Source organism: Trichosurus vulpecula, chromosome 4 (assembly GCF_011100635.1).
Source record: "Trichosurus vulpecula isolate mTriVul1 chromosome 4, mTriVul1.pri, whole genome shotgun sequence".
Lineage (NCBI taxonomy): Eukaryota > Metazoa > Chordata > Mammalia > Diprotodontia > Phalangeridae > Trichosurus > Trichosurus vulpecula.
Genome location: NC_050576.1, coordinates 302,735,915 through 302,748,123, shown reverse-complemented (window position 1 = coordinate 302,748,123; position 12,209 = coordinate 302,735,915). Strand labels below are relative to the sequence as shown.

At 41.6% G+C, this 12,209-nt stretch overlaps 1 protein-coding gene across 1 annotated transcript in view; it reads left to right on the top strand.

Annotated features, from left to right (window-relative positions):
* Positions 1-1,547: 1,547 nt before the first annotated feature.
* The window catches only part of COG3 (component of oligomeric golgi complex 3), a 66,107-nt gene continuing 55,445 nt past the window's right edge, over positions 1,548-12,209 (top strand). The window contains exon 1 of the mRNA XM_036756351.1: positions 1,548-1,890. Coding sequence (XP_036612246.1) covers positions 1,720-1,890 — 171 coding nt within the window. The 5' untranslated portion in view covers positions 1,548-1,719. The remainder of the gene's footprint in view (positions 1,891-12,209) is intronic.

The following is a 12,209-nucleotide window of genomic DNA, read 5'->3' as shown; positions in this document are numbered from 1 at the left end:
TCCACCTTTCCTGATTCTAGGTCCAGAGCACTATCCAATGTACCACCTTATATAAGCTCTGCACAGAGAAGGAACTTAATAAATGCTAACTGGGGGGGGGGGTTGTCTTCCCCTTCCAGTTTGATTTTTTAGGGGGAGGGGGATTAAAAGGGCCATCCCTTGAGTACTACTTAAAGAGCCCTATTCACTGAATGGACATAACCTCACTCAAAGTGAGAACCTGAAAAGCCCTTAGCCTAAAAGGGCCAAGGTGTCTCATTGTATCCTGGGCCATCTCTAGTCATCCTGATGAATATCTGGCCACTGGACTTAGATGGCTCTGGAGGAGGCAGTGAGGCTGGTGACCTTGCACAGTCCTCCCTCACTCAAATCAAAGTCAACTGCAAGCCATGTTATCATCTCCCTGACGTCATAGTCCTCTTCCCAACGAAGGACAAATACAATAAATGCTAAGATTGGCTTCTGTAGGCACCTAATGTATGCTTGTTCAGGGTAGAATTGTAGATAGGCAAAGCTCTTTACTCCAGGGTTAAAAAAAACAGGCTCCTTTGGGAATAGGTCTTAGGATTGGATAGGGTAGTCAAGCTGAATAATTTTATAATATGAAATTACCTTATAAATATACCCCATATATTTCAAATATATTTATAATTATTTTATGGTATACTGAACATATGATAAATGTATTTATAATAACATTTTATCTCCTAAATATATCATTTATAAGAACACATTTTGATATATCAAATAAAATAAAGGTTATCTATAGTATATGATAATATAATATGATGTTTTAATGATATAAATGCATTTATATTTTATGATATACTAAATGTATTTATAAGACTTTATGATATATTTGACTATATTATAAGCATAATAATGTTATGATATATATCACAAATGTATTTATAACATGTTATATGGGAATCAAACATACATATAATTAGTGTTACAAACATACATGTATTTACAAATTGCAAAAAGATGCATGTATTTATAACATTAAATGATGTATTAAATATATTAGTATGCATTTATAATGATCTACATTATCATATATTAAGCATATTATAAATGTGTTTATAACAATATACATTAAGCATACTATAAATATATTCATGGCAATATACATGATGATTATACATGTATTCACATATTATGATATCACAAACGCTGTACATGTTTTTATGACAATATATTAAGTATACATGTATTTATGATACGTTATGCTATACGGTACATACCCACTCAAACGCATGAAGGCCTGAACCCACAACTCCACGGTGGTGGAGCCCTAGGGGCGTGCAGGGCTCAGGAAGCCCCCTGCCGGCGAGACGTCCTAACAGTCTCCAGTGTTATGTGACTCAAGCAAGTTCCCTCAATAAAGTTATTGATATTGAAGAAAGGGTTGGCAGTCCGGCCGGGATTCCTTCCGGTTCGGCCAGGCGCTCTCCTCACTTCCGACCTAAGCGGAAATGCCTTTGCCCGGAATTAAAGCCACGTCCACGTTTGCCCTCCTCCGCGCCCCGCCCCCTCGCGCTCAGAAGCGTTTCCGGGGCCAGGTGCTCCTCCCCGCCCCCAGCCGCTCCGGTGCTGTGCTGGAAGCCCCCGGACTCCCGGAAGTGCCCGCCCCCCAGCACGTACCCCCGGCTCCCGGCTTCCACACGGCTGCTGCTGCTGTGGCTGCTCTGGGCCCCGGCCCCGGCGGCGGCGGCGATGGCGGAGGTGCTGCTGCTGCCGGAGGCGGCGGCGGGGGACCGGGACACCCGTGAGAAGCTCGCCCTGTGGGACCGGAGGCCCAACCCGGTGGCGCCTCTCACCGACCGTCAGACGGACTCGGTGCTGGAGCTGAAGGCGGCGGCGGAGAACCTGCCGGTGCCGGCCGAGGTGAGAGCGGCCCGGCCGGGACTGACCCCGTCCGCTGCCTCGGGCGGCAGCCTTGGGGCCTTTCTCTGGCCACGGCGGCAGCCCCTGCCCGGGCAGTTAGGCCCCGTTCCGGCCTTTGTGGGCACCGGAGGCTGGGGCCTCTCGGCTGGAAGGCCTCGGGTCCGGCCGCCCTGAGGAAACTCCTCCTTGGTACAGATCCCTTCTTCCCTCTCTCTTCTTCGTGGACCCGTCCGGCCCGGCCCGGGGTCTTTGCATGCCTCCTGCTGCCTTCAGTGTCAGTTCAAATCCCAGCCTCCGCCCGGTACCTGCGCCCGCCTCTTCCGCATTCACCTGTGTCCCCCCCCCCCCCCCCCCCGAATAATAGGTGATGGTCAAGAGGAGCCCGAGCTGGCCCACCTGACCCCTTCCCTCCTCCTGATACCCCTCACACTATAGAAGGTACTACTTGTCACCTTCCTGTCACCCTCTCTCCCTCCCCTAGCCAGTCATTCCCAAGTTCTGGTGTTTCTGCCGTTGCAACATGTTTGTCTCCTCTCCTCTGACGCTCCTCTAGGGACCCACCTTACCCGTATTGCTGCAGTAGCCTGCTGGTTGTTCTCCCTGCCTTACATCTGCAACCCCCGCTTATCCTCTACTGCACTATTAAATTCTATGTTTCTGAATATAGGTCTGACTTTGTCACTTCCTCCGTTGAATAAACCCTCCTGGCTCCCTGTACCTTCCAGGATCAAACAAAATCTCCTGTTTGGCTTTTAAAGCCCATAACCTGGCCCTTTTCTACCTTTCCAGTCTTTTTGTAACTTACTCCCTTCAGAGTACAAGATGGAGTGATATTAGTCTCTTTGCTCTTGCTCGAACACTGCTTCCTTCTCACAACCCTGCGCATCTGCCCTGGCTGTCCCCCATTCTGTCAACTCTTGCTCTCTTCATCTTCCCCCTCCTGTCTTTTTTGACTTCCTTCAAATCTCTGTTAAAATCTCACATTCTGCAAGAAGCCTTTTCTAGCCTAATCTTGGTGCCTTGACTCTAAGATTATCTCTAGTATGCTGCCTCTTTATTATAGAATAGCTACCTGCTACTACCTCACATATGTGTCCTGCTATAAGAATGAGAATAACTCACATTTATATAGTGCTTTGGAAACAATAAAAGACAGCTTGATGGTAGAAAGAGAGCTGGGCTTAGAGTTACAAGGTCCTGAAGACCCCGGTTCAAATTTGGCTTCAGACACTTATGTGACCCTGGCAAGTTATTTACCTGGTTGCTTCAGTTTCCTCAACTGTAAAATGGGGATAATAATAGCACTTTTCCCTCTGTCATTGTGAAGGATAAATTAAATAATATTTGTAAAGTGCTTAATTGTTTGTTTACTTGACGTGATATAGTAAGACCTTAATAAATGTTGATTTACTGGAAGACAGATTTGTAGATATGATGTAGCATTGGGGTCTAGTAGTTGTGAGGAAGGGTGGAGAGATAAATCACAAAACTAAAGAACTTTAATATCTAGTTACATGTAATAGTGTAACGTGGCAGGGTGGTGTAGTGGAAAGAGCTTTGACCTTGGACTTAACTGGGTTAAAATCCTTGCCCAGCCCTGGTGACTGGGGGGATCCTTGGGCAAGTCACTGACCCTCTCTGAACCTTCCTCATTTGTAAAATTAATTCACTTGTTAGCTTTGTTAAGCATTAATGTGCCAGGTTCTGTACTAATCCAAGGAGTTACAAAGACTCCTAAACAGTCTCAGCAATCTAGGAGGTTACATTTTAATGGGACAGGTTTATACAGAAGAGGAAATAAAAACTACATACAAAGTAAATACAAAGCAACTTTTTTCAAGGGGAAGGGCACCAACAACCGTGGTGATCTGGAAGCTTATCTATGGGAGGTGGAATTTAAACCTGAGTCACGAAAGAAGCTAGAGAATCTAAGAGCCAGCGGTGAGGAGAGCAATGCCCCTTGAGGGGACAGCCTGTGCAAAGGCACTGAGAGGGGAGGTGGAATCGTGGGTAAGGAGGCTATAAAAGTGGGCCAGTTTGGCCAAAGTGCAGAATGTGCTAGTCTGGTGCCAGATTGAGAAGCATTTTAAAGCTTAACAGTTTGCATCTTATCCTAGAGGCAAGCAACACTGGAAATTCTCTAGCAAAGAAAGGCGTTTATGCGATCAGACCTGTTCCTTATGAGTAGTTTGACAGTCTTTTGAAGTTGGATTGGACAGAGGTGAGATGGGAAACAGGGAGACCAATTAGGAAGCTATTACAATGGCAATGAACTCAGGCTTTTTGAGAGTAGAGAAGGTGCCTGATGCAGGAGATGTTGTGGAGTTATAGTGACACGACTTGAAAACTAATTGGATTTGGAGAGTATGGGAGGATACCTGTATCTTGTTGAGGATACCTACAAGTTTGTGAACTTGGTTGACTGGAAGAATAGTGGACAATACTTGGAATTAACTGCCTCACAGGAGTCTTGTGAAGAAAGTGTGATGTGCAGAAAGACGAGCTGAGATAGATAATACCCCCGAGAGCCCAGTGCACAGCTTCTCCAGTGGGCCAGGCTTTTCCCTTCTTTTTTTAGGACACTTGCTATGCTTTTAGGGCCTGCCGGGTACCTGCCTGTTTGTGTCCTTGGCCCTGAATCATCCCTTTCTGTCCTTGGTGAAGTCCCTGAGTTTACATGTTTTGAGACTTCCTAATGGTGGGACGCAGGATAATAACACTGCTCATATTTTTCTTTTGGGGTGCTGGCAAGATTATTTGGGGATTTTTGCTGTAGGAAATCCCTCTATAGGTTTTCATATCCCCCTCTGGTAAATGTCACTCATTTTCCCATAGGATCCTGTAAGGTAGTGAGTGTTGGGAAGTGCTAGAGAAGATTAAAGTTGATCATGGTGAATTAATATGATAATTTACTTATATCAGTAACTTATGAAAAGAGTATAATTGTGTAGTGCTGAAAATCGTTATCACATAGTCTATCTCAAAGCAAAGCAGATAAATTTTTTGAATGATAAACCATTAAATAATGTGGATTTTTCACTTCGAGGGCTTCACATTATTAATGTCATTGAGCATATCTTTGTAGTTTATAAAAATAAGAAAAAGGGACAATTTTTACATGTAGGGTGAAATTAAATTTTTAGCTTTACATCTGAGGACTTACAAGTAAAAATGCTACTTATAAACAACATTTGTCACTTTTGATGTCACACATTTAAAAAAAATTTAAAAAGATTTTGAAGGCCATTGGCAAATCAGAATTGGGTAGCTTTGCTTCCTGGAACCCATCTTCAGATTTTAGTGGCTGAGAAAAAAAAATCTTCCACCTTTACTTTGTCAGCCTCTGCCTGGGAAAGCAGGTGAACATTTGCTTCCTCTGTCCACCTTCCAGTGTCCTGGTAAAGAAGATGCCAGCTGTCAAGTATAGCTACTGAGTAAACGATGAAGCAAGCAGGCCCTTCTTTCTCCTTTTGGCTGTCATACCCTGATATGAACTGGTAGAAAGTTTGAGAAAGTGGCCTGTTGCTTTTAGCTCCCCTGCATTTTATGTCTGGTTTCACCTCTTTGTTCCTGAACTGGGATATAGAAGTAAGCCTTTTTTTTTTTCTCCCTACCATCACACGTCACAAGAAAGATTGCTGGACTGGGAGAGAGAGGTTCAAGCCCTGTCCAAGTACCTTACTGAGCTGCATGAACTTGCACACAGGATCCTTTCTGAATCCTAATAAATTTGTACTGCTCACCTCACGATTGTTGTGAGGAACAAATCAGAGAATGTATATAGCAGGGCTTTACAGTTTACATACTGTTATACTAAAAATAACTCATTTACATATAGCAATTTAAAGTTTGCAAAGTGCTTTAAATCAGTCATTTGATTAAATGTGAGTTATTTCCTCATGAGAGTAGCAAGAGTGGTTTAGAATAAAGGAACCTATAGCCTTAGGCTTCTACACTCACCCCAGCACTTGGTGGCACAGTATGTTTAATTTTTCCTCCAACCCTTCAAGCCTATTTAGCTTGAAAGGCCTAATGGATAGAGAATTCTGTTCTTGAAGTCAGGAAGACCCATGAGCAAGTCATTTTACCTCTAAGACCCAGTTTCCTCATCTGTAAAATGGGAATAATAATGTCTGTAGCATCTGTATCGCACAGGGTTCTTTTGAGTCTTCAATGAGATAATGTCTGTGAAGCCCTTTGCAAACTTTGTAAATATCAGTTATTATTTTAGTACTTGTCATTAATTTGAAAATGGTCTTAAGTTAGTGAATTTCTCTTGGTAGAATGAGCTTTGCTGATTGTAAACCTGTAACACTAACACTGAGGATTTGTCATTTTTTCACCCAAGAACCTTTGTGGGGAAAATCTGTTGGTTTAACTTCCACAGCTCACATTTTCCTCAGTTAAGTGATTTCCATAGAGAAAGAGGAGAAAGATTGCATAAATATATATATGATGTATGGAATCCTTTGGAATTCCATTTTGATTTATGTGCTACCTTTAGCATTGATGCTGGAAACAGGCTTCTGAATAATTAAATTTTAATTTTTGCTACAATTAACAGGTGCATCCCAATGGGCTTTATACTGTTTTAAAATAGAATTTTCATCATATAAAATACTCCCTGCGTTGTTTCTGAACTGGGAGGCTGGCTGTATAACAAATTGCTACCAGCTTGTACATATCATAAAATCATTTACCTTTTAATATAATCACTTCTTTAAATGAAGCTGTTGTCTTAGAATAGAATTATATATTCTCTTCAATGTAGAGAAAATTGGTGGTATACCCAAGTCATAATAGGGAAGTCAGTTTTCTTTCTAGTTATTTCAGTATAGTGCTCAATAAAATGTTAAGATAGTACCTGAAACTTTTGAATTCAATTCAAGACCCCTCATTAGGGGCTGATGCATTCAAGGAAGGTGCTGTTCTGGGCACCAGGGACATTTGTGGATTTAGGATCTGTTCTTCCTAGAGCAGAGCAGATTGTAAGCCATCCATGACTTTTCCTCCTGTATGGTCTTTACTCTTGTTGTTCTATAAATCCTCCATGGAGGATCTACCAGGTGCACTGGAGCTGGTTCTTTTAATATTTTGTCAATACAGATGCAGCAGATGGATTATATATCTTTCATCCTTCAGTCTTGCTACATGATTAGTCCATCTTCTTTTCTAATCACAGATGTCTTTGGTAATCCACTTCTACACATTAGGGACACAAGATGAAGCTTACATTGGGGATAAGATAAAAATAAAGCTATAAACACAAAGTAAATATTACTGGGACAAAGAAAAGAGCCAGACAAAGTATTCTAAGAACATTGAGGAATGGAGAGAACACTTTGATTGGAGATGGTGTGGGGTTTAGGGGGACCTGGGAGCAGGGAGAGTAAGACTATATAGATGAGTGCCATCTGATCTAGGCCTTGAAGGAAGGGTAGGATTTCAACAGGCAGAAACCGTTGTGGAAGAAGTGCATGCCAGGAATAGGGGACAGCCTGTGTGAATGTACAGAGACTGGAAAGGGCAAGAAAAGTTCTAGGGTGTTTGAGGGGCAGTTGTATTAAAAATAAAAGGCTGGAAAGATAGTTGGGGCCATATGATAAATGACTGAAAGGTTTCCTCCTAGAGGCAGTAGAGGCATTGGTGACTTTTGAGTAGGGCAATGACTTGGGTAGACCTGGGCATTGGGAGATTATTTTGGCAGCTGGTGAAGGTTGGATTGGAAAAATGAGAGAGTGGGGGCAGGAAGGGAGGCAGAGAGAGGCTATCTAAACATTGAGGTTGGGGGTGGGGGAGTGGAGGGGCAGCAAGGACCTAAACAAGCGGTTTCTAGTATGAATAGAGAGGAGGACAGATGGAAGAAGTTAGGGAGTAAAATGGATAGGTCTTGGCAATGGACTCACTGGAGGAAAGGGGGGGGTTAAAGGGGACTGGAATATTTTGAGAATATTTTCAGCCTTGATGACTGGGAGGGTAGTGATATCAACAGCACAAATGGGGAAATGGGAGGAGCAGCAGATTTGTTTTTTCTGTTGAGGAAGATGAAGAGGTCAGTTTGGGTCCTACTGAGGGAATAGGAAAGGCATGGGTCAGAACATCATGGAGGAGGTAGAAATGCAAAGCTGGAGATTTTAATCTCTTTATTAATTCCTTACTGTCAAAGATATATTCTTGAATCCAACCCAATTCCTCATGCTACATTTTGAATCATTTGCCCTTGTTATACCTAAGTACTTCATTGTGTTATAATTCTTCATATGTTGTTAAAAACTTATTGAAATATTTTAGTGACATTTTAAATGCTTTATTTGCTTTTATTGACTTTTTGGATGCTCTTTGGAAGTAGGTTTCTTTAAGAGGTAATGTGTCACAACTAACCCACTTAATATATAAAGTTCCTAGAGTCATCATTTAGATATCAATAAATAATAATAGCTCATATTTGGTATTTAGGGTTTTTTGGGTATTTAATATTTCACATTTATTTCATAGAAGACTTTCAACAATCTGTGAGGTAGTTTCTATTCTTATTTTGTGGATGATGAACCAGGGCTGGGAAAAGTTAAGTGATTTGCTCAGAGAAAGTGTTTTAGCCAGGACTTGAGCTTGGGTCTTTGGACTTGAGTCTGGTGCTCTTTCTATCCAGCCATATCAATCCCCTATTCCCTCAAATCTTCAGTTTCCCTTCACAAACCCTCATGAATTTATTTAAACTTTTTTTTGAAGTTACAGTATTTATATTTTCAATTTGTACAAGATTTTGGCTAATGAATTTAGTTTTCTGAATTGATAGAGAAAAATTATGTTCTCCTTTACTTGATCTAAGGTAATATCTTTCAAACTGTAGTGGTGCCCCCTAATTTCAGGATGCGGTGAACAAACTTGTGTTCACTCTTGTGAGAATATGTATCTGGGAGTCTGGGAATGGCTCCTTTATATAATAAATGCAAGTGACTTCCTTGGGTGGGTTTTTTTTCCCCTTCTCTCATCTCTTCTTGGATGAAGTTTAGGCTGGCAAGAGAGAAGGAATACTTTGTTAAATGTAATTGAGTTGAGTTGAAGGAAGAAACCTTATGGGATAGGTCATATGGGCTGTGGAAACTTTCTGACTGCTGAGGTGTCTCTTTATACCACCCTGTCTATACCTTTATGATATAAACATTGAGTGCATCCCAGTTCAGCTTTCATCTTTCTGCACATTTTAAACTTCTTTTTATATGGCAGTACTGCCATACATTTGATATTTTAGTTTTTTCCTGACTTCTCTAGCACTGTTATGTTTTTCTTTGAGGTGTAGCTGCTAAAATACATAACATTATCTTCTTTAATCTTCTCTTACCTCATGTATAAAATGAGGAGATGTAGTGACCAGTAGTCCAGGTCCCTTCCAATTCTAGTAGTGTGGGTCTGGTTTTGGGGTGGAGACAATCTGGCTTTGTAGGAAGGGAGGAGAAATGTTTTCTGTGAAGGTAACTTCAGTGGCATTCCTGAAGATACTTTGTTGTCTCTGGGACCGGAGAGGCATACTAAGCTGATGTCTTTAGGTAACAATTGTATCAGGGAATAAAATCGTGAACCTGGAGGGCTAAAGGGGGTTTTTGAAGGTAATTTAGTTTGATCTGTCTCCTGCCCTGTTAAGATGGGTCAGGTAGCTGTAAATTTCATCTCTTGCCTCCATACTTAACAAGCTTAAGTGAATAGCTAGCTTTGAGAAAACTGTTTTATCTTTAGATTGTGGATTTTAATCTGTCAAGGTGCTGCTCTTCAGTATAGGCTAGTTTCTGGAGGAATGAATGAACAAATGAATGAAAAAAAGCATTTATTAAATGCTTACTAAGTGCAAAAGACTTTGCTAAATTCAGGTGATACAAATAGATAAGTAAGACAGTCCCAGCTGTTTCAGGAGCTCACTTTCTAATGAGGGAGAGAACACATATAGGAAGTTTCAGCTACAAGTCAGAGGGAAAGGCCCTTTGGTTCTTAGAGTAAAGTGGCAAAGCAGATGCTAATGTTGCTTATTTAGTGACATTTCCACTGATGACACCATATTTGTTTCTGATATCCAACCATTTGACAGTGACTTTGGTGGTGAGAGTTTTCTTTTCTAAAGTGTCTTCAGTAGCTGTGGCTGCTGCATTACATGTAGAGGATATCATCAGGTCTCACCTCCACAAGGCTTATTGCCTTGGAAGATGGCGTGAGAAGGGATAAGAACCCTGGAAACTAAAAAGTTGTGGTGTCAGACTCAAATAGAAATGGGGGCCACTAGACCCCACATAAGGATCCCTTCAGGCTACATGTTGACTTAGAAAACCACATATTTACCTTCTATGTTCTTTTGGATTTTTATTCATTTTGTTAACTTACATTACCCACTTACATTTCAATCTGATTCAGGCTCTGTGGGTTGTGTGTTTGATACCTGAAAGTATCTCTGGAAATTAAATGAGGTCAGAAAGAGTGCTGAACTTGCAGTCATGGAACCTTAGCTCTAATCCTGGCCCTTCAACTTACTGCTTGTGACTTCGGGATTCAGAAAGGAACAGTGACTTATCCAGTCTCCTCATTTGCAAAATGAGGAGATTGAATGAGATGGCCTCCAAAGTCCCTCTTGGCTCTAGAGCTATGGTCCTGTGATACCTAGCAAGTTATATGACTAATGCTGTGATCCTAAGATGCTGTGGATTGTAGGGTCCGTCACAGAGAGGGAGTGGGTGCCGGGGTACATAAGGCTGCACCAGCCCTTAAAAAAATTAACCCCCTTGGAGCTTTATGAAATATTTAATATTCAAATGAACAACTTGATTCAGGTATTATCCGTATTTTGTAGATAAGGAAACTGAGGCTTGGAGATGTTAGGTGGTATAGTGGGTGGAGTGCTGGGCCTATAGTCAGGATGATCTGAGTTTAAATCCAGACTCAGGTACTTATTAGCTGTTGGACATTGGGCAAATCTCTTAAAAAAATCTCTGCCTCAGTTTCCTCTGCTGTAAAATGGGAATAATAATAATAGTACCTACACTCCAGAATTGTTGTGAGAATAAAATGAGGTAATAATTATAAAGTGCTTAGCACAGTCTCAGACATATAGTAGGCACTATGTAAGATGCTTATTCCCTTTCTTTTCCCTTCTCATGGTCATACAACTTGTAATCTTGCCGGGATTTGAACCTAGCTCTTCTGACTAGAAGAAGTCATTGACAATGTTAAAGGCTGCACTGAGGTCAAGAGTGATGATTGAGAAAAGGCCATTAGATTTAGCAATTATTTGGCAACTAAGAGAGTGTTAGTAGCTTTGGAGAGAACAGTTTCTGTTCAAAGATGAGATTAGGATCCAGACTTTTGGGAGTTAAGAGAGTGAGAGGAAAAGAAGGCTCGTCTGGTAAATAGCCTAGCCTTCTCAAGGACTATCTACAGAAGGACTGAGACAAATGGGCTGATAGCCAGTGGGGATGGATGGACCATGGGAAGATTTTTTTGAGGATGTGGGAGAGACATGGGCATGTTTGTAGGCACTAAGGAGGCAGCCAGTAGATAAGGAGATATTGAAAATAAATAAGAATGAAGATGATAGAGTGAGAAATCTGCTGGAGAAGATGGGATGGAATGGGATCACTTGTGCTTGTAGAGGGTCTGCCTTGGCAAGGAGAAGGGCCTCCTCTTCATGGAAGACAGGGAGGAGGGAGTGGTGGGAAGGCATCTGGCTCGGGTGAGGAAGAAGGGAGAGAAGAGGGAGCTCTTAGGGAAGAGCCTCAAATATGAGGCAAGTTTCTCAACCGAGAAGTTGGTCGGGGGAAGGCTTGAGGGATTTGAAGGTTTAGAAGAGCAGGGGTAGTGAGCGTCAACAAGCTTCATGGATGTGGACCACACCTCTAACTCTTCTCACAGCTCTTGTGAAAGCATGTCACGTATCACAAGGGGAATTAGGTGGGAGAGTACGACCAGATAAGTACAAATTCACTTAACCTTCTTGAATTTCAATTTCCTCATCTATAAAATGCAGGAGGTTGAACTAGATGATCACCAAGGTCCCTTACTGCTCTAAATGGATGATTCCATTAGAAAGATAACTTAAAATGATTGCAGATTCTTGGTGGTACTTGTGGGTCATCTTTGAGTATGAAATACAAAATGTGTGTCGCCATTAGCTTCCTATGGTATGGCCCTGTTTTATTAAACACATTCAGTAATGCCATGAGATGCTTGATATTAATGAATATATTTCTGTGTCTTAAAAGTAATTTCAGGTGGTAGGGAATTAGTTGGCCCAACTTATAGTTATATTTAGATATTTTAAAGGTTATTTAAATATCTTT